Source organism: Gnatocerus cornutus, chromosome 10 (genome assembly GCF_029298725.1).
Source record: "Gnatocerus cornutus isolate USDA-ARS CGAHR chromosome 10, icGnaCorn1.1, whole genome shotgun sequence".
Classification (NCBI taxonomy): domain Eukaryota; kingdom Metazoa; phylum Arthropoda; class Insecta; order Coleoptera; family Tenebrionidae; genus Gnatocerus; species Gnatocerus cornutus.
This window is the reverse complement of record NC_142242.1, coordinates 4395517-4419605: the sequence shown is the minus strand read 5'-3', so window position 1 is coordinate 4419605 and position 24089 is coordinate 4395517. Positions and strand designations below refer to the sequence as shown.

At 35.1% G+C, this 24089-nt stretch overlaps 1 protein-coding gene across 3 annotated transcripts in view; it reads left to right on the top strand.

The window, feature by feature from the left end:
• The first annotated feature begins 8398 nt into the window (after positions 1 to 8398).
• LOC148167281 (lachesin-like) overlaps positions 8399 to 24089 on the top strand; it is a 57568-nt gene continuing 41877 nt past the window's right edge. Inside the window, exons 1-2 of one of the 3 annotated variants that reach the window (XM_088047736.1) lie at positions 8399 to 8482; positions 17901 to 17997. In XM_088047736.1, coding sequence (XP_087903862.1) covers positions 17922 to 17997 — 76 coding nt within the window. In that variant the 5' untranslated portion in view covers positions 8399 to 8482; positions 17901 to 17921. Of the gene's footprint in view, positions 8483 to 8511; positions 8905 to 17769; positions 17841 to 17900; positions 17998 to 24089 lie in introns of those variants that run through there. The other 2 variants (XM_088047735.1, XM_088047734.1) reach the window with 2 other exon arrangements.

The window sequence follows — 24089 nt, the reverse complement described above, 5'->3', positions numbered from 1 at the left end:
ATCAGGTGTACAGTTGGATGCGGCTGGAACAACAGTGTAAACCGCATCACTCCACCTAAACTAACAAGCTACCGATAAATTTTTATTTGGAACATCTTTCACTTGTCATCGAATAGGCAATAGCCAAGTTTTCGTTAAATTTGATTTTTGTCTGCTTCTTGAGTTGCTTTTAATTTCGCTGAAATTGTACAAATTCAGCGCATTGTTTAAAATTATTTACTCAGTGTTTCTACTGATTAAAGTTGTAGCTTGGACTCGTCTAAAACAAATATTTGTGTTGTTAATTAATTTTTCTCTGTTGCTAAGTCATAAAATAGAACTCACACTATGATAGTCCGAAAATGAAATATTCGTGTATTCAAAAATGTGGGTACTTTAAAGATTGTAATTTAATAAGAGACCCTTCTTCGTTCTCGCCATACCGTATTTAAATTAGATTTTCAGATGAAATTACAGAGGATAAATCAAAAGGCCTCTACTAAATCAAACTGATTAAAAACAATTATATAATGTGCCGTCGGATAAGAAAATCTATATGTTTGTATTAGGAAATTGGGTTATTATACTCTGTTGTATTGTACTTATTACGGCAAACGCCTATGTACTTTATCACAGAAAATTATAGTTCGCGCAGATATGCCGTACTCGGAGAGATGATTTACCGTCGAAGACAACTAAATTAACGACTTGATCTAGTCTGGGAAATTGATCAGCTGTACGCACTTTCACGAAAAAATACAAAAATTTGTAGGCACAAAGCTCAATAAAAATACATTTTCCATAACTCCAGTTTAATTTTTTTTCTACTTTGACACGTGTAAATTTGCTTCAGTAATACGTGATGCTTTACAACACAAAGCCGTGTTAAACTAACTTTATTATCTCTCATAAATAGAATCAATTAGCCGCATGAATATGTAAGAGCTCCAGAACACATGTTAGAATATGTAACTTCATTTATGTGATCTTCATACCGAATTTTTTGCTTAATGATTTGACTTTTTTTTAAGTCTGTGTCCGCTCGTGTGGCGGTGACCGTTATGTGTAAAGTGTTCTAACGGTGCAGAATCAATTTTGCTTCATAAAATGAATGATCACAAAAGTAGTGTTTTTTTGTTGTTCAAGTTAATGGAGCGGATGACACAATTTGCTATCATTTATTTTTTTTGAAAAAGAAATCCGGTGTGGATCGAAATCAGTGCAATATAGACAGAGATGATTCGAGTTAAAGTAGTGGTTCTTGTATCGAAATGTGTTAATATGCAGCTGCAGTGCAGTGTAATTTTTGCTTTGTAGTCTTTTCAAATTAAAATCGGTGCATCTGTGTTTATTTTGTTAAGAGTTATTTTGGATAATTACAAAATGTGTTCTTGTAAGCACTCGACTCGTTTATTGGCGATTTGTTTACTTTATCCTCGACTGTTTATGATTGATGTGAAAAGTGGAAGTATTTTATAGAGAGGTATGGACGATTTGCGGTAATAAAGAGGTGGAGAAACGTCACTTTTATGTGATATTGATGGTAACGTTTCCTTGGTGGCAATAGAGAAAATGGAGAATGTGTTTCCTAATAGCAGCAAGCTATTACAACATGATCGGTCCTTTGCAGACGCGTATGTGGCCACGCTTCGAACAATATAACACCGAATCCGCAGTCCATCAGAGATATTGCCCACTGGGGAAATTCGGCATTCATGATGTGATTCGCGCTAGTTGCAGGCATCAATAACTGCGGGTGTTGGGTGCGCTGTCCGCCGCCGCCACCGATGCAATCACTCCTGCCACCGATATGTACTAATGCCCTAAGGAGCACCAATATTCATGCGTCGGAATCATTGCCATTACCAAATGCAACACACTGACCGAGACGGCTAAGCCACGCTCAATGCGACATGTCACCCATTCAATTCAAAATTAACATACGACCACTTTTTAGCTGACCTCCCCCAAAAAATATCCCATGTGGCTCACCAATAAAACGGCAATTATGAGACCGAACTGAATTTTAAGCCTTCGGAGCCCACGAGCTGAAGCCACACTTTAACTTCCAACACAAGATTGATAACATTTTTCAAATACACGTCAATTTTTACCGCCCCCGCAGTTATCCGCACCTTTGTCTTCTCCACCGTTTCAAATTTTAACGAAATCCCACTCATTCTCTATAAATAGAATTTTTTTCTCTTATTCTTATAAATTATAAATTATAAATTATAAAAAAAATCACTTTAAAACGTTATGATACGCACACATCAAAATGAAAGAACACTATAAATCAATGTGCAATTCTAGTACGAACTCACAGCAATAAATAACACTGGACAACAATTTTTGAACAAAATTAGTAATGGAGCATTGAAAACTCATTTCTAAAGTAGAAGTGCTTCCTGATTCTAAAGCCAAAGCCCCATTGTGCTCCATCACATTGAGTATCCCGTGTTCACTTTCCTTTTTTTAGTTTTGTTTAACAACTTGGAAAATTATGAAACTATAATATGTTATTGGAACTGTTAGTAAATGAGTTGCTAATTAAACTATCGTTTGGAGAGTTAGTTTAGAATAACTAATGAAAATTTCAAAAAATTTGTAGACACTTTTTTACATAAAATTTCTAAATTTATACTTATAATTGAGATTTCTTCTTTCTAACGCGGCGTAAAATAAGTTGTTATATATCTCTTGCCATTTAGAAGTTAAATAACAAAGAATATGGAGTAATGTTTATAGAAAAAATCCAGTCTTGTTATCTTTCAAAAATTTTGTGAAAATTTTAATTTGAATGTTCACACAATTGTAGTTTTTCGATAAATTTGGCGTTTCTAAAATATTTCACGGATCGGAATAAAAGATTAAAGATGAAAAATTTGCAGCAACTGTTAAAATGTTGTTGCTCAAGTTCTTCATGATCTAAATAAATTTGAAGACGTTTTCGTATTAATCTAAATAAAATTTTCGTAAAAATGATAATATCTTCATCGGTTACTGTTACCAGATTGGCCAAAAAAAAAGTTTAAGTAAAGATGCAACAGATTAGCAAGTATTTTTGTTTAATATTTAGTTACTCATCGTGTTTCATAAAATAATCTGAACAATTCCTTTTAACGATTTCCACCTTCTAATTTTTTTTAATCCATCAGAATTAAAAACTCTTCATCATCATAGTTAGCATTAGCATTTAAGTCACTTTAAAACCTAATGTGTCTAGAAATTATTTTTTAAACAATGGCATTGTTTTTTTATGGTTCGACCTTTGGACCTCGCTAAAGATTGAAATGAAGTATTGTATTCCCAGTGGAATAAGGTTATATGGCCTCCATAAACCTATTTAACTTCGTTTAAGAGGTAGCCACCCACCATAATTTGTACCATTGTTAAAATGATGGGGACGCTTGTAAATCAAAGGCCTGCTGTAATCCGGGGAAACAGCCAAATGTAAAGTAGGTAGCCAGGCAAGCGTTTTTAATTTATGATGGGGGTAGTTTGGATAATTTCGCCTATTGAAAGAGGAATGACTCCACAACAATAGCTTAAGCAATATAACCTTAAGAAACTGGGAATTCTATACAGCTTGTGCGTTTTAGCATGGCGAGAGCGATAGATGCGCAGTAAAGTGGCTTTCACAATTTTTGAATGTTTGGCCACTCATGGGCGATGAGTTTGAAACGTTGAGTTGCAAACGGTGACCTGAGCACAATTTGTCACTTTTTGGTTTAACTAGTTTATCAACTTGAAAATGTGCGACATCAGTAGCTCTTACTACTATAATAACACGGATAATAAATGAAAGGGTTTGATTGAAGTTTATTGTAGTTTTTACCGCGATCGTAGAAAAAGTATAGTACGCTACTCGAGGGTAAAGCGACTTACATGCACTAGCAAATTATTGCACTCAGCTGACTTCTCATGCTTACAATTTTTTCGCTCGTGCGTAATACGTTTCTTACCCTACACGTTACGTAATATACTATTCCAAAATACGGTCGAGCAATCCCATAACTTTGCAAGTTTTCAAGAAAAACTAAAGAAAATAAATTTACCTAGTATACTTTTCCAATTTGAGACTCGTTTTTATGAGGGTGCTTCTTTGTGTAAAAGTTAAATTTCTTCACAATGCAGACCATAAAGTGCGGTTGCAGCTCATCACTAGGGTTCGACCAGAACCGCACCGGACACAAAACTTGCGTTTGGTGCCAAAGCTATCCGTGACACTAAACCCTAAATATTTTCTTTTAATTTTTATAAATATATGTACCAATTTTACTAAGTAGTGTTAGGATTTATTATATTTGCTAAATTTTAAAAAGAAATCAGAAATAAATTAGAAAATGTCAGCCCTTCCTGGTTTGAGATCTCTCGGACTACCTAGGAAATAATTTATGGCAGGGTTCTTTACAACCTTGAAACCACTGATAATGTTTGCGGTAATCGTTATTGCAGGGCCATAATAACGAGTCCCAACTTGGAAAAGTATACAGTAAAACCTAAAAAAATATTTTTCAAGAATATCTTCGAATCCAGACCTGATAGAGCAAAACGGACAGATTCAGAATTAGGAAGCCACTTCACTTTAAAAACTTTCCACGAAATTTGTTGACTAGTGTAATTTAACAAGCAAACAAAAAGCAGGGTTTATGCAACAGATTGTTTGAAAATAAAATTGTTTTTGTTTGTTAGTTTTATTGTTATTTTTAGGTTATTGAGAACAAATGATGTTGGCGCGCTTTATGTGAATTTTATTTGAAAACGAATTTTTACAACAAAAGTTTACTGAAAATAATTAAAAACAGTTTTCCGTCAGGAAAAAATATTCTTTTCAGCGCCCATGAATAATTTTATAATACTTACTCAGAAAGAAAATCGCCATACATCAGCAATTTTAAAACCAAAATTCATGCTTTGGAATTGTCGTTAACACGCGTTCACCTCGCAATAAACCGTTAAAGGTATTTTTTTCGTGTGTGGCTTTGATTATAACGTAATATTTTCGCTTTCAAGTCTGAAGTGACAAGATACACAACAAACATTGGTTTGGTTTGGAGCCCACATCGAAAAATGGCAGTGTAGTAAATGATCCAACAAGTTAAAAGGTGTTTTTTAATTAGGATTTATAGCCTCTAAAGCTGTTTTTGTCAAAGTTAAATCCAGTCGTTTAAACGAATCCTTTGTGTGAATTTATTCCTATTGAAATACATGAACAAAATCTGATATTTGTATTTAAGATTTAAACAAGTCTCGTCATTCAGGAAGTTGAAGCTGTTAATTTGTGTTACTTTAAAGTTAATCATTTATTTAATTTATTCATAATTTTAGCCATTTCTGTGCAAGGAGCAAGTTGTTCATTTCCATTATTACGACAAAAACTCTGGAAGAGGTCCGTTAAATCTTCATTTAATTCTGCGAAAATGGTTATAGGCTCTAGAAAGAGTGATGTGTAACCCGAAAGAAACAAGAAAATATAATTTTCAAACTATTACGTCCCAAAATATTCGAGAAACTTATACAGATACCGCGTTTATTTCTTTGAAACCATATAATATTGAATAAAAGTGAGACAGTGCATTGTATAAGGGTGGGAGCTCCCTCAGGAAATTACTTAGGGCCCAGGTTCATAGGAACTTTTCTTCCTTCGTAAGACCTAGATAAATTTATCGGTAATTTTTTTTCCAAACTTAAGTAAATATTTAGGGGTAAACTTTTTTTAATTTACCGATGTCTGGATGGATATATTGGATTACACGCAAACACAAACTCAAAATGAAAATGCAAGTGTTGTATGTGGTTCTGCTGTTGCTTATGCGGAGTTTTAGCTTTTTAGCACGATCGGCGGATTTAGACAAACAAAATCCAGTCGAGGGATTTTAAATTAACATAAACAATGTCATTAATATATTAATATGTTTGATACAGACTTACTAAAAGCATAGCAGGAGGATAATTTGGTATAATAGAAAAAAGAAACTAATAGAGACATTTTGGATGCGGTAGAATTTGTGTGTATATCTAGATCATATTCATAACTTATTTACGTGTGCATTATAGCTAAAGACGTTGCGAAATTACATTATTCCACAAACGTCGTTATGTAAAGACTTTCGTCGTTACGTGTTATATGTAATATTAATTTTAGTTTATTTAGAGTACAGTTCTAAACCATATAATTATAGTGTCTAGTACCTGGGTAATGAGATTGAATATTCTATAGGCTACTATAAATCTGAGGTCGCGTAAAGCTCTGATAAGGAAAAGTTAGTTGACAGAGTTGAATCTAATGTTTACATTATCGAATGTGACGAAAGAATGTCGGAGAAGCAAATGTCTGTTTGGGTTAAAATGGTAGTGAAAATAATGAGCAGTCGTATTGACTGAAATTTATGTGTTGGATTATTGTGTCGGTTTCCCATACAAGACAATGTGATTGACCATATGAAATATTAGCGTTGTTTACAAAGTTCTAACAACAGCTAATTAACTTTATAGTTTGTAGTTATTCCATGACGTCAGTGTCGCCGTGTTCAGTTAGCTTTAATTACCTGCGTTTTCAATTATCGTCAGTTAAACCCAGTTGGAACTAGGTGGTTGTTATTTCTTGCATGTTGGCACATATCTTCTTTTTTGGCTAAATATACATAATACATTTATGCTATAGGATTTGAAGCATACGCTCCCGTGGTATTTGATGAACAAACTTTACGGAGTGATTCCAGAGCGTATATATTCTAAAACATTTGAATATAAAGCGAACTGGAGGCGATGACTATGTAATTATGACGAGTTTTAAGCAGGTCGTGTTTTTGGTCACAGCAGGATTTATAGTTGCGGTTTGGAAGGCATCGGCTAGTGTAATGCGAGATGGTGCGAAACTGACCGACGTGTGCATTTGGCAGATTTATAACCGTTGCCGGACGAGGTGGTCGCGGCTTCGTGATTTACAAACGGGGAAACGGTGGGGGTAGTAGCACCTTTTCCACCTAGAGATCTCGTCACATATTGTGGCCGCCGTAACCGCCGCACAATCACTTTATAGTGTTCGCTTACTATAGCAATGCGTCAGGGTTTAGAAGCGTTGATCCTCCAATATTAAATCGCGAACAATCGGGGCTCTACAAACAAGCTTCGTCTGACGCAACAGCCGCGGGCAACACCTTAGGTGCACTAGTGAGGCAATCTCTGCACATTATATAGCGGCCAGCCACATAAAACTACGTCGAAGCATGGAAACTCCATTACAGAAAAGCCATACTCGTAAATCTCTGGGTCGTCTGTGGCTCGGCTCCTTTCGCTAGCCGTGTGCTTTCTTCTTTCTTAAAGGTACCAACCCGGCGGACGTCGTCAAACTGACATGGGCGCAAGGATTCTCTACCTAACTTCACCACTTTACTCTACGATTACCCACAGGCCACCTTAATATTATCAACGCCTCTTCAACTAAATCAACCTTTATCACCGTCCCAACTGCCACAACTACCTTAATTACCACCTCAACAGCTTCATTCGACCCATATCGTTATTAGTTATCATTTCTGAATTGCTTCAAACGAATTATCTTCTCCCTCATGTTCTAACAAACTTCATTTTACACCAATAGAATCACTTTACGTAAACACGCACTAATTTTAGCACGCACCAAATTACATTAAATTTTCCCGGCGCATCCACCATTTTTACATTTGTTTTTAAACCAGTACATTAAAACTGACCGTTTTAGGAAAGGGAAATTATGTATTTAAAGAAAAACGGTATTTTCGTTGTAATTAAATGAGTAAGGTTTCAAAAAATCAAAGCTGGTATTTAATGTGGGTGACTAATTAGTTCAAAGGTTTTGCGGTTTAAGTTTAAAGTGGAATTGGAAAATAAATGATGTATTTATAGATGTAAATTGAAAGAAGTCGTGGCTTTTTCGGGGGTGTATTATAAGGTAAAGAAAAATTGGTGAAGAGAAATCGTTTTGTAGTCGAGTGAGCAGAGTGTGCCGTATGTGTATGATGAGATTCGCAAATTGTTTCAGGTATGTCGTTTCGTGGAAGCGGCGGTAGTGGCGGCGTCGTAAACAGTGATAAAGGGGCAGCGGTTATTCCCATTGTGAAAAATAGATCAAGCATCGTCGACCCGTTCTGGGCGCCGTGTTAATGAGTTTTAACATCCACGAGGTGTTGATGCGACGTGTCCCAAGGTGGCGGCGGGCCGAGGCATTAGTGGCTTGATATATGATAAGAGGGAGCGCTCCCGGATGCCTTATCAACTGATTAACTCTGTGACTGGCCAAGTGCAGAGAGCATCTCGTCTGCAATTAACGGCCATTCATCGGGAGGCGGCGAAGAAGAAGAGCTCCGCATGCGCTCTGCCCCCATCATTTAGAAATGGCATAGAAGCGCTTGCAGCCTCCAGTTTCCGTCGCAGCGCGTTGCTAACAGCTGCGTCTGCTGTAGTCTTGCCGCCGATCAACCACACGTCGGCCGTCCACGTTTCTAACTATTCATCTTCAGTAAGTAAAGGGACACTTGCATATCAGCTGGACGCATTATTCGTGCGATGTTTAGCTCATTTGCGACGTCGGATTTCGTTCTCTTGCTGCTTGCTCAAACTTTCCAAACTTTGTGTATCGCGAAATTAAATTAGAGAACAACTTTTGCGCGCCAGACATACATACAAATTCGCAAATATATTAACGTCCTGACCAATTAAGCGCTAAGCACCCACCGCAAACACGTCCAAATTGTTCAAACAATTTTTCGCACAGACAGCAAAACTCGTAAAAACTAATCCCGAGTGCAGAACCAACGACCAAAGAAAAAACAAAGCTTAATTGAAACTAATTAGCCAATATTGCCAAATCGACCTGATAATAACCGCAACTTGGAACGACGAGCCCTCAAGTGTTTTCTCAAACTTTCTTAGATTCGCAAGGTGAGTGACGCCACTCTTTAAGAGAAAACTGCATCCTTTGCTTCAACAATCGAAATTTTCGCTTCCAATCAAGGGATCATCAAAACCACACCTTTCCTAAAATTCCACATGTCCTTTATATGTGTCAATTTTGTAATAAATTATTGTGGCTAGCCTGGCTTAAATCTACAAACGGACAATGAACAGCAAAACATTAATCAACATTGGTTTCCTTCTAATTCTGAGGATTTCCCATATTTATGATTTTTTTGTCGCCCACAGTAAATACTCTTCACTCAAAAGATTATTAGCTTTCATTCCAATAAATAAATACCTATTAATTAATAACTACCAATTAAATTAGCGAGATTAAATTTAAGGGCCTCGCTTTTGTTGTAAGGAGGATATTTGTAAACTCACTTTACAAATTAAAGAAAGGGGAAACGTCAAGGTGTACGCCAGTTTTATTTGTCTCGATCAATTTCCTGGTTTTATAAATTCATTTCGTCTAAACTTTTCAAACCAACAGAGATTTAATATTTATTCCTTCTGAAAAGCTCTGAAAAGCCACCATCAATATTTGATACACAATTTTTCACGGCCGGAAAATACGATTAGCCACGAAAGTCGAAAACTACTGTTTGAATACACTTTCATCCATTTCCAATTAATTATTCACTTTACACACTTTGACCACTCGTTTTCAGCCCTTGTCTCTTTACTAATACTGACCGCGTTGTTTAGGTCAATCGAATAAAAATTGTCGACGTCTTTCTAGAATATTTTCGTACATAAATTGTGCATTTCGGGGTTTTACTCGAATTCTATCGACAAACATTTATTTTTGCGGTTACGTTTATTTATTATTCCCGGGTGACTACACTTTTAATTACGATTTTCTCAATTCTAGCTTACATCAAATATGTGTCAAAAATTCGCTGTTTTGCTAATGAGAATTCAAATTGAAATCGCGGGTTCCTTAATTTGCCTTTCCAATACACAACTCTTTATTGATTACTTAAAGAAGTCCCTCATCTAAAATCTTTGATTAGAGATTTACCACGTTTCTCGATTTAAAAATGATTGAAATCAACTTTAAGATTGTCTGAAAAGCGTTAATTATCACAAACTGTCTTTTTTAGTAGAAAGTCAGATGTTCTCATTTCAAATGTACAAACTATAAACTATTTTCAGCGCATGAGAGTGTTTCTAATATTTAGTGTAGCAATGTTTGTTCTTCTTGTTGTTATTAGCGTTATGAAACGCAAATTGCAATTAATGATTGACAGGTAGTGCCACAATAACTTTGATGGGCAATACCTAATAATTAGTGAAAAGTGCCTCAAGCTTGATTGCAATGTTTTGATTATCTTTTGATTTTATTTGATTAGATCAAAACGATACTAATTATTCAATTAATGTAGACCCACATCATACATCGGACACTACAAAAGTTGGTTGGTTGTCAAGTGACGTATTACCTGTATTAATTTTGATTTAGTTCATTATGTTGGTTATTAGGTCTGATTAATGTGCTGCTGCTTAATATAGGAATTATGATAATAAAATGGCGCTGTAATTTTATTAAAAACAGTTTTATTAAGAGTGCGGGTCAGGGCTGTTGTACAAAAAAAGGTGTTTCTCTTATTCAAGGTATTGGAGAGATGATTAAAAATTGTTGCAGTAGCTGGTTCTTGATGTTGCTTGTTTATTTGTTCATAAAATTTCAGCTTTATTTGGATAAAAGTGGAATAATACCTCGTATTTTAATATCGTAAAGTTTCTTCATTCACCCTTTGTTTTATTCTTCATCTATTCTATCTATTGTTATATTTTTCAAAGAGACAATTAAAACTCTTTCTTTTCGGTGTTTTTCCTTGTTATTATATATTATAATTCGGTGGCTGATGAAATCTTACCCATTTCCATACAAACCTTTATCTGGACGAATTTAATGCGTTTGCCACAAATTGTTGATATTGACTGATCAGAAATTCCCTTTAGATGTTTAGAAATTATACACCTAGCTAAAGTAATTTTGTGGGCGATTTTAACTATTAACTTTGTCGAAAATAAACTTGTTCAAACTTTGCTTTTATGGATAAATCTACAAAACCAACATATTTCTGGTGACAAAACGTGCAGATGGTGCACTAGCCGAGTAGTTTTTTATATTTAGTTCTCTAGATTCACGAAAACTTCTCGAAATGACAATTCTAGGAAATTTAATTCATCGAAATCGTTAGATTTATCTGTATTCGAAGTAATAAGAGCAGGAAAAATGCAACAAAATTGTAATAATAATGGGCATTTAATGAATTGCAATCTTCTTGTAAAAGTAAAATTGTAAGATTTTTAAATTGATTAGATTTTTATTTTTAGAGTGTATTGGAAAATAGAATGTGAATGGAATATGCAAAGATGATCTGCTTTGCGTTTGGAGTAGAGCTTAGGTTAATGTGGGATGATGGGGTGTAAAAATGGGGGTGATTTTGTGTTTTGTGGGTGTCACACGTGTTGTCGTCGGTGGAGTCGGTTCTGTTCCTTAAGCTTTGGGTTATCGCGACACGAGCAGCTGACAACAGTTGAACTTTTAATTCTTCAACTAATATCTGACAGTCGGGCTTTCTATTTGTTCTTTAAGTAATTCTTTTATTTATCGTGACAAAGTGAATGAAGGGAATTGAAATGAAAAATTTGATATCTGTCAGAGCGCCCTATTCCTCATGCTAAATATTTGACCCTTCAAATTTAAAAAGCGTAATCCATTATAAAATCCGATCGAAAGTGGAAAGTTTTCAATTAAAAATTAGTTGAAGGAAATGTGACGGCATAGTCTGGCATCCGCGGTTGGTGATGGCGCATTGTTCCATATCAGCAATCAGTCGTTGAAGGCACAGTTCGCATAGAACGTAAATCAGGAGCACATATTGAGATTTGTGCCGAGGGCTATCTTACTCGGTTGCAGCTACTGAGTAATGGGTATGACGATCCGCAACCGATATTGAATATAACACAACATCGCCATCTGAGAGATAAAACTTGTCACCGAACAAAGCTCCCAACCGAAGTAAATAGGAATTAGGGTGAAGAAGTTATGTCTACACATGCAGATTTGTCGAGATTGAGAGATCTTCATCGGAAGATATTGGTTTCTGAAGACCCTATATCCATGCGCGTTTCATTACCTGTGCCGTACAACGCGCGGTGACAAATCGCGTTTTACGTTTACGACCTACACATTTGCGGTACGAGGCGACAGTAATTGCGGCGGATGAGTTTTCTAGCTGCGTTCCAAGACCTGGCCTATGTCGCCCCAACAAGCCCATTTAAGCTCTGCGTCGAACCACCCCCGTTTACTTATATTCACATATCACATAACGGCACACAACTTATTTCTACACAACAAACTTATCAAATATTTCACCAGATTAGATCCTCTAAACAAAATTTTCACCGACACCTTATTTTTCTCCAACGCAAACTTACCGAACTTTCGATGCAAGGATACAGAGTGAAAATTGCTCCCTTGCTAAAAGCCACGAAAAAATCTTTATCTCCGAGAGGTTTTATTTATCATTCCACAAAGATTTGTCTAATTTAATAAGTATTTTAGTTTAGTGTTTAAAGCGAACTCATTTTCAAAACTTTTTACTCCATGCTTCTCTCGGTAGATTAATATTCGTAGCAGGCAACTCAGTTTTCTCAACCTCATCACTAACACACCGTGATAACACATCTAACAGTAATGGAAATATCGTGCGATAAAACTCCAGAGTCCAGACTGTTAACTGTTCCAACTCTTCTCCTTGTTCTACTAAAGTCATTTTGTGCCAATATCTTCAACAATTATTAAAGTTTACGACATTTTGTGTCTTCTCCAGATTATTTATGTTATTTGTGATTAACTTTTGTTAATACAGTATATAATGTATGCCTAATTCGCTCCTTGGATAATCGGACACATTGAATACAAAAAAAAAAAATAATTTTTAAGTGCACAGTTACACACATTTTATTTTAGGTCTACCGCAACATTATAGCTTGAGATTTTTTTAAAATTACTTTGCGTTTTAGAAAAGGATTCACAGGATGTCCAAGAACGCTCGCATTTTCCTATAATGGGAAATTGTCAATTGAAATCTGAGATGATTTTGGTATCGTACAATGTCCAGGGATTTGTAATTTTAGAGTTAGAAGCACTTTAAGTTGCTAAGTTATCATCACCAATTTTTCCTTGTATTACACGCAGATGCGCTGTGATTGATCAACTTAAAATGCTTGTGATTTAAATGCCTGGACTTTGTGCGATTCAAAAATCATCTCAAATTTTGATGGAGAATTTGCGGGCGGGCGTTCTGGGATCCACTGTATGTATTCTAATGCAAAAGATTAAAAAAAAACAACATAAAAAATACCACCTTAAAGGAAAAAAAATTGTACTCTTGTAAAATGCAAAAAAGTTTTATGTTTATACAAACTGTTTTTGAAATGCATGTACAAAAAGAGTGTGGTAATTTGTTGTCACAAATTGAGCCTATTAAGAGAAAAAAAATTTGGTGAAAGTCTTTTGGTTTTCGAGATAAAATTACACAAAAATTGTAATAAAATCGCTTGTGCGCCATTGATTTAAAAGTGAACAAAAAATAGAGTTGCTGGTTGCTTTAGGAAACAAGTCATTCCATGCGCGTTTTTCACAGTGGTGTAGAAAGTACGGATTAATTCTACGTTGTCAATTTTTGATTTAAAAATTGGTTTTTCATACTTCATACTTTGTCTAGAATATCACAGAACTGTTTTGTACATGCATTTTCAAAACACTCTGGATATTGGTGTTTCAATCATATTACATACATAGAATTCTAAATGATATCTATAATCGGGATGTTTAACTGGCAACTTTTGTGTCCGATTATTCGTATATTACTATATTAGTTTCTTCTCATTTGAAACAAAAAATTTTAATAAAAGAATTTTACACTGCTTACTCACCACTTTCTGTTAATTTATACTTTGTACAAAAAATGCATAGATTTAAGGATTACAGCAAAAGGTGGCATTCAATTAGGATTTGTCTATTTGAAAGACGATACATATATGCTCCAACTACTCTTAGAAGTTAGAGAAATTTAGTTAGAGATATAATTAAATTTAGTATTCACTCTATAAAACATGCAAATTAGAACCCCACTTTTCAGCACATACGTTAAATTTATCATTCAAATTATTTTTGTACTTTTTTTTTAAACGGATGAGGGTTTTGATTAAGTAGAAGACACTATTATATAAACATATAATTTTTATTTGACCCAAGACGATCAAGCTTTATTACAGCGTTGTAAAAAAGAGATAAAAGCAAGACGATAATTTCGGTTCAATTTTCTGTGTTGTAACATATTTCCATTAATGTTATGATGATACACAGCGTAGTTATGTTTGTTCAGAAATTCTCAATGTTCTTAAGTATAAATAACTAACAAGGTAAAACAACCTGAAATTATTAAGACTGTAAATCCGCGTTTTATTATTCATGCACCTTATAATGCATCCTTCTGTATAGCATAGTTAATAGGTGATACGTTGAAAAATTAATTTTAATGTTGGCAATTAACATAACACGTTTATATTCCATTCCGTCTCAGCTCAGGTAGTAGATTTAAATAATTTCGTTTCGAAATCTTGTCGATTATTTGATTCTGACGAAATAGAATTACTCTGCTTTAGTAAGTGCACCGTAGATTGTGGGTTGTAGATTATTAGAGGAGGGTGGAAATGTCTTCAGCAAGTCTACACGAGGTGTTTCTTTAATTGATTACGCGGAGATGTGTGCACAATTTACTCGCAAAAAACTCTCTTTAAGCTACGTGATATCTTCACATGATTACAGATTTTCTTTTTTTAATGAATCTAGAAGGCAAAGCAACTGGTGAAGTATGATTATAAACAAGGATAACATTTCAAATAAATCGTTTCTATTCTTTTGAAGAATTATCGGAGTGTAACATGAGAGATTTACACGTGAATTAATTTATATTTCGGTGTCTGTAGTCTTTGATATTTTTGGTATGTGATCATCTCTGCTTACATCTCAAAAATGAAGCTTTACTTTGTGTACTTTTCTAAATTTTTGATCTTCCACATCACTTTGCCTTTGTAAAATTAATAACAAGTGTCTTTTTCAGATTTAATTTATACATATTTGATTTTAATAACTCTGATTGTTCTACGCGAGGTAAAATGACTTGAGGCAGGATTGGTGTAGACAGATATTTTATTACGTACCCTCTATATTGTTTCCATGGAAATTTTTTAAGCAAACACCCACGTATAAATCAGATTTCATGTAATTCAAAGATATTTTAAATGCTTAGATATCTACTCATGCATACGTGGAGTTGATGTAACATAGTTAGTGTTTTTGTTAGGGCACAGGTATATCATGAGACTCCTAATTCGTGTAAGTTATCAGAGTTGTGGCAAACGTATGTAAATTTGTTGGAGCAGTCGTAAGTAAGGAGCTCTTATCGTGAGAGGCAAAAAGAGTCGACTACTTACGTGCTAATTTGCAACTGTATCAAATTCTCCCCGAACAAACTAACTACAAAAATACTTTTTTAATCTTGTGTCTCACTTTTCTTCGATATAATCCAGGGAAATATGAAATAAGAAATCTTTCTAGATGCTCATTCCTATTAAGAGATCTGTGCGTGCACGTGTACAAAGTTTGTTTGTCAAATTGTCAAAGAATTTCCATACAAACGATTTTTTTGTTCCTAGTATCACAATATTTTCATTCAGAAGGCATAAGATAATGAGAATAATAAGAATACCAAAACCTTTGATCTTGATTTTCCCATTCTAACGACTTGAAACAAATATATCTTTGTATTTGGAAAATTCAGCGGAAATAGGTAAAAGAATCTGGAGAGTTGTCTTTTTCATACGATAAAAGGATCAGACTGTGAATGAACTTGCAGGTTTCCTAAGCTGGGAAATTAAAAGAATTTTCATTTACATCCATTTTGTCCTTATGTACAGGGTCTTGCAATACTTATAGACACGCATACGTTAATAGTTGATCAAGTTCCAGAATCTGCCACAAAAATTTGTTTTTTTATAATCCTTAGTTTGGCGTCGCGACTCTTAAGAAGTGTAATGTTTAGGCAGTTTTTGAGTTTTTGTGGAAACACTCGCTATTTCAAATTATTTTCAACATAACTGTGAATAAAATATTTCAGTGTTTAATTTAAATTTAATACAAATTATGTTTAAAATTTGAAAAAAAGAACGCTGTTTTATCAAGTTTTTCAAAATCACGACGGGGCAGTTGCAAGCTACCTTTACACCAAATTTTCACAAGTCACTTCATTTATTTACATGAAATTCAATTTTGATTACCGTGGGCGTGTTTCACTTTTTGAACACTTGGAACCACTTTATAGAAGCTAAATTAAATCTTTAATTCGCCAATCAAACGTCAGCAATCGTCAAATTAAATTTTTGTGTAAACCGGCCTTTTTAGTCGTTAATCAACATCAAAAAAGCAACAATTTAACCAAGTAACAACACTTTTGTACAATCTAAAACAAACTAAAGGACATACATTTGACATGTAAGACACGAGATGTTGACAATTTGGTGTAAAAGTAGTTTCTAATTTTGACATTATGAATTTGGAAATAAACTTGATAAAACATTTTTATATACGACCATTTAATTATTTGTTGGAACCCGTGCAGTTATAAATTTATCGCGGGCTGAAAACCATTTCTATAATGCAATGCCTCATCAATTTATCCTAGTTCTCAATGAAAAAAACTCTCATATTCTATTTTGAACTAAAAATTTTCTAGAGTTTTTGTGTATTTTAAAGAAGAAAAGTGTATCAACATGGATGATAGTAGTAACCCTAAATCTCTTGCCGAAAAAATCCAAGGTTTGTGTCTACTTTATTGCGGTTGTAGATAAAGCATACTATTACACTCGCATGTCATGGCTTTTATTCACTCCGTTGATTTACTCCACTCGCTTGCAAGCTCGCTCGTGTTGCAAACTCAACCTCAAATATGAGGCCTCAAAACGTGCTCGTATAATATTATACTATTATTCTCAAATTTTAAACACAATTAAACAAAATCTCTAAAATAACAGCTGAGATATTTTAACACATTAAACTGACGTTTTTACTAAACGTTAGCAAATTTTTAAATTTTACAATTAAAGACGATTTTGGAAGTGACGGATCTTGTACATACAAATGTTGCAAATTTTCGAGGGATTTCTTTAAGCACAACACATGTCATTGTAGTTAACACTCACCTGTTGGTAAGTGAATTTTGTGCTTTCGGTGCGTCTTGTTGAGTTTATTCATTCGTTTTTTATCCTTTTAATTCGTTTCTTTATGTGTTGAGATGGTACTTTTGGTGAGTACCTAAGCCTGAGGTTGGTCTATAGATTTACGAGTTTCCGTAAAGTGTAGGTTAAGGTTGTTCGTTTTTATGCTGAAATGAAAATAATATGGGTAGTAAAATAAAAATGTCACCTTTGAGATGTGGGGAGTACGGAATTGGAAGCGTCCGGGTCTGTTAACGGCAGCCGTTTACCGCCATTCGGCGTTGGCAAATCAAAGACAATGATAAATTATTCCCGACTATAACAATGCCATTAGGGTTGCTTAAGAGCGGAATGCTTTCTTAATTCATTGGTCATTAAGGATGACCGGATTTTTGGTAGCGTGGCTGAATGTTGATGTTCCCTGTTCGTGGCATAATTTGAGCATATCTCGTTAGGGAAAGGCTGTGGCGCGGGTGGCCCTTAACGACAATCCGCGATGCGCCTTGCTCGCTATTAGCCGAGATGCACGGATAATTTATATCAGAGAAGCAATGAAGCAAAGACGATGGGTGGCCGGCGGAGGCGGCAACAGTCTGCGGTGCGAGGCTAATGAGGTTTCCGCTGTTAGTACCGCGCCGGGTGCCGCCATCCAGATATCAATATCAATGTGAGCCTTGTTTCAGACTGACGCGGGAAATGTGAGAATGACCCGGGGGTCGCCTTCTGCCCCTCGGCTGCCCCTAGCCGCACTCCTCGCCATCGACTTCATCGTCGTCTTAGGTAAGTCCAACACTCAAACCCTTTCTGTACCAAGATTTAGCCTCTCGCTTTATTCATCAACTCTTCGGCGCTTATCCACAAATGGTGGGAATAATTGTGGCAAACAGCTTGAGTTTGTGATAGCCAAATAACTAGTGTCAGTACACAGAACTGACATTCGCTTCAAAGATAAGACAGTGCAAACTTCGTGGTCTTAGCTTATCACATAATACTCTCTTGCGAATTTCACGGAACGTATCTCTTCTAAATTAACGCAAGGGAATATACACTTCAAATAAATGTCCTTGCTGACTTCCTGTTGACGTGACACACTAAACTATCTCTCCTAACCAAGATATCAATATTTTTCTTTATTCAACCTTTCAATTCATTGCCTTATTACTAATAAAACATTCCTATTCATGACCTAAAAAAGTAGTACCTTAAATAATACTCAAATTCAGTTGAAAACAAGAGTTTAATGTTAAATAGATGATTGTTTCAATAATATTTAACAAATCACTTTATTTAATAATTATTAATTTACATATTTTTATTAAAGGTAAATGAAATTGTTAAATATTAATCTTATTTTGATAATTGTCCGGAGGCTTATAAAATAGCTTTAAACACTGCATAAAATTTAACTATTGTTAAAATCGATTTTATATTTTCATTGGGTACAGAAATAGCTATTTAATGGAATCAAAAATGACGCGCGAATATAAAATGCCACAGAAACTTGATCAATTTAATTAAAACAAACAATCAAGGTGTTGAAGTCTTCGCTTTTCTTGGTTTTGTGAGCTCTGGGCCAATAAACGCTAATAAACGAATATCATTTTGTTCTCTTTTAATTGAATGTGCTGCTCAAGCATAAAAGTGCTATCAACGGCCCATACCGCGATGCTGATCCTATTGGCCCAACCGTAGCGTCCAAGACAAATGCGATGTCACGATCCCCAACATAAATATCGGCGTGAACCCGTGTGCTTGGAAGTGAAGTTATTATGGGCTAACCTCCGGCACCGACCTCACCTAGCCCAGCAACAAATTGCAAGCTATTAATCTCGCAACATTTCTTTGCATAGTCTTTAATTGTAATATATGTAATGTATAAGTCCATCAGTGTTATTAGAAGAACATTTGGAAGGCTAATTAAAAAAGGACATTATGATCCGACGCTTCAGCATTGATCTTCGTGTTGTGGTTTATTGGCAAAGTATTGCTCACCACTTTCGTCTTATTTGCATGCGCACTCACCTCCAAAACCCTTTTATCTCTCTCCATTATTTAAACTGTCTTCATTAAAACTTGCACGAAAACAAGCTGTGCTGTAACGGTATTGCTTACGTCTTACAAGATTCATTCTTCTACAGGTTCCACGCTCCTATCTATGCGGAAGTCCTTCAATCTTATCCAGCTTTCCAATATCGATTGCTTATTTATGGTACATTTAGTCGTTTCCTAATTTTCTATCTTCCCTTTGGCATTATTTACCAGATAAACTAAAATCACCTTCATAATAAATACTGGAACTCCCAGTCACCACGCAACGCTCTCCCGTATTCCATTTTCATAAAAAAGTAACCAGATTTTAGGAAAAATTTCTCATTTAACATAAAATAGTACAGAAAGATCTGAACTTATTTCAAGCTCAATTTAGTAGATCTCAGTTTAGAGAATTTAATTCGCGCGTAAAGAAAAATAAATCAAATTTTTCAAGCAGGAGAGCGATAACTTTATGCAATCTGCTCCACGCTTGAAACTGAGGACTACAAACATCCGAGGATAAACTTAATTATATGTCATTCTAAATGGGCGAAACAAAAGTCGGTAAATAAATTAATTTAAAAAATCGAAAATCGGTGTGACAATAAATTTAGCAAATATGAGTCGTGAAATTGAAAGCGCGATGGCAGAGGAAAAGAGTAGAAAAAGTAAATGCTGCGGTGTATTTCACGGGAACTATGGTTGGATTTCTTAATACTGATAATGTATTATAGAATATTTTGCGAACGCAGCACTGTACTTTGTCACGGTGGATGTTGTATAAAAGGACAGTGAGTAATGTTTTTAGTTTTTAGCTTGATTGTATTTTTAGCGTGAGGCATGAAAAAAGTAAAATTTTGTTATTTTCGCATGTAGGAAGTAACGAAAACAAATCAACCACGCGGTACGTTTGCGGTTAACGCCACATGTTTTTGCTTAACCATGTTAACAAAGCGTCTTTTATGTAAATCGTGAGGGCAGTATATTACATGTTGGAGTCTCTGATAAAGGGAGAGCAAAAATTGTCTAATTAGTAATGATGTTAATGCTAGGAGATGGGAGAGAGTTGGATGAGTTAATTTCAAGGTTTTATTGTGTAATTCGCCGGTGGAGATGAAATTGAAGAATGCGATAGTTAGAGAATCTATATAATATCCGAGTCGTAAAAGAGCAAAGCATGGAAGCAGCTTCACATTGTTGATAAAGTGAGTTAAAAGTAAGCTCCGTCCGGCGGCATATGATTAATGTGGTCGTGTGATTGCCAAAGTTAGAGTCACGTCTGTACAAGCAGGCCGAACTGATGGCCGTTTTTACGCGCGAAATACTCAACAAGTTGAATAACACGTTCGCGTAAAATGCACTTTGGGAACACAGCTATGCACGTCTTAATCCGTTTCATGAAGACGAAGGGAGTTGCTTGGAGTCGATATTTGTGAATCCAATGAGTGGTGGTTGTCATTCCGTCGACTAATGGTATTGACATACCAGATTCTGCTCGGCTAAAAACCACAGCAAACATAATCGTTATCGTTAGATAAAGTAATATTATGTAAATATTCAGCGGTACTTGCGGCTTGTAGTGAAGAAGTAGTGTCTGACGCGAAAATGCCTCTTCGAGGGAGGATAAAAGCATGGCTAATCGAAAAACAAGAATAGAAACGCGATCAACAAAGACGGCTTATATTGTAACTAGTTTTCTCGGAACGTACAAAAAGAAGTAGCACTATAATTTTTAATGCCCATTGTGTTGTTTTGTGCAGTGGGATTATCTTTAAGCAGACGAGACTCCAGAGAACGAAGCGCAATTTCAGATTTCATTATGTGCCCGTTAGACGTTACGCGCCGATAGGTTTGGTCAATTTTCAACTACAGTCAAACCTCTTGTAATGCACATGTCTACAGTGAACGCAACATTGCTTGGTCAGCAAGAAACTACAAATCTAGAGATTTGACTGTTATTGAGACGCGTCACTTTCAACTCTGTGAGAGTTGTGCAGTTTTACATTTTTTCAGACTTTATTATTTTTATGCGGGTTTTGAAGTACCCTATATAAGGCCATATTTTAACCAGCTCAAGGCACCTTGATATTTGCGTGCCGAGTTTGATCTCACCCCAGGCGATGGAATCCACTCACTTTAGATATTGTCGCGTTAAGTTTTCAGCACAAAAATGTTTTTGAACCAAGCAAACCTACTATATAGTTTCTTATGGACCCTCGAGCAACTTTCCGCTTCGTTTTATCTCTCAATAAAAAACCGCAGTGTTGCACAAGTTTTTAATAAGTTTATATGAGTCGGTTTTGCATTTTCGTTGTAACAGCTGACTGGATTTCAGAAGTCGCACATACTCTTGAGGAATGACCGAGTTCTGCTTCAATCAGGCGTCGTGAACGCTAACGAACACGGATGCTGACTCAGACTAACACCAAATGTCGTTTTAGGATAATCATTTCTGACTGATGACTACGACTGCATTGATTTAAGCCATTTTCTATTAGTAAAGCTGTCAGAGTGCTGCGCTTCCATCGCTCTGGCAGGCGATAACGCTGACATCCCCTCGTCGGGGTCACCCGCTTTCTCTTCGCCACTTTATTACCTGCGGTCGCTCCTACGACGTATACGACGCTCTATATTTATTATTCACATTTATTCATAGTTATTTAAATGTCGAGATTTGACTACAATTCCAGGAGGCATTCCGCGATTCGCGATCCGTGCAGGTAAGGCAGCTTGGATAAGTTGAGCTGGGCCAGCTGTCTCTCTGTTTTATAGATGACAAAGAGCACTTTGGCGCGTTATGGTCGTGCCGGCTGTGTCGAGTTTGGCTTGCATATATCCGCTCTCACGAAAGGAAAATCATACCTGTGTGTATTGTGTTCCGTTCTAAGTAGTCTTTCTGCGCACAACGACCATGATTCCGTGGAGAATATCACCGCCAAATGGAGTTACTTCACGACCTTTCCATGTTGACATATCATATCGCTTATTAAAAAAGCTATCTTTTCATAATTTACTCTGCCAACACCAATTATTTCTCTTGTTCAAAATTTAAAACTCTTCCATCACTTCTTAGATCTCATTTTTATGCATCGCATGGAATTAACACAAAACTATTTTTAATTATATCTTAAAACACTTGAACTACCAAAACGGTCAAATTCACCGCTTTCGATATTTAAGAGCGCCTAGTTTCCAAAAATTATTCTTATAAAGTTAAGATTTTAAAACTTCTTAAAATATGCTTTCAATTATGAAGACCTGTTTTACCTAGCCAGTAGAATCCAATAACGACTAGAGAGAAGTACCATTGCGGTTAGATTGACCGTTAAATATTTACAATATTTTCCTTAAATACTTGTCATAAAATCGTCACAAAAATGGAGGACTTTCAAATAAAATATTGTTTAGTTCGTAATTGTGGTTGATAAAACTAAAAATGACACGTCTTATAAGAGATAAAGAATTATGGGGGTGTTTACAAAATCTTATCGAATATTTAGCAAAAGCAAAGATTTACAAATGTAGAATTTTTGAAAGTGATAGTTCTAGGGATAATCAATCTTTAATTTCCATAACAGTGCAAAACCAAATAGAAAATTTTGTAGTGGATAAGAATCAGATAAATACAAGGAATTGATGAAACCCTCTGAACAAAGACCAAAAAATTTTTCTTAAAGTCCAAGGAGAATATGTGGTACTTGGTAATGTTGAGTAAAGGATTGTGGACACAATGAAGAGATTCAAGAAAGAAATACGCATGTTTTATAATTCCAAATTTTAAATATATGACAAAACGTTCCACGCAATACAATATAGACGTATAATTTTATTTTGAAATTGGCAAGTCAAGACAAAATACGTTTTTGTCTAAGTTTGTGTGAGTTCTTAAGATGTTACAAATTAATTGGCTGCTGGTGAGGCTTTTGGCCTTTTCAGCAGGATTTTATTTTGAAAATGGCTGAAGAGTTTAGTTTTACAAAGTGGTTCATCTACGACTTTCCAGTCCAATAACTTTGTTATTTATGAACCTATTTTGATGAAATTTAAAACCGGAATAACTAAAAAGGTGTATTTTGATTGCACATTGCAGACACACCCTGTTCCTAAAATTATTAATTTTATTTATCTCAATTTAAATGTAAATCACTTAAAATTAATGTTATCCTATAAAACGGCAATGGTAACTAGCGGTTGCTGTAAATAAACCATCTAGCAGGTCCAGTTTCCAAAAAAAGGGCAAAAACTAACCTAACTTAATATACCAGAACTACAAAATTATCCCCGGCTTTGAAATCATGGGAAATTTTTGACATCTCTGACATCTGCTTCAATCTGTTTTTTTTTTATATTTCTTATATGAGGTTATAGTTATGATAAATTTCAATATACAGATGCATATTTCGGTTCTATTATGGTTTGTTATTTTGATATTTTGGAAATCATTGCAATGCATTGATACAGAAGCTGGCAAAATAGGTAGAAATTCAAACTTGTCAAAAACCAGGGTCAGCAGGGGTGAATAAAATCAACAATTAATCAATAATTTGTTACTTCAATAATATTGTTTCTAAATACAGCTCACAGGGTTGCCATTTTCGTGCACTAAGCGCCACCAATCGACGAACGTACACAACAAAAGTTTTATTTATCAGAACTACATTATTTATTATTACATTAAAAAATACAATTCACTATTTTATGAGTTTTTATTACTGTTATAAAAAATTGCTTTATTTTTCTTTTTTTTAATATTATGTAAAAAAAACATCATATCAAAACTGTTATTCTTTATACTATGTATAGTAATATTATATTTTAAAATTTATTTTTTTTGTACACGC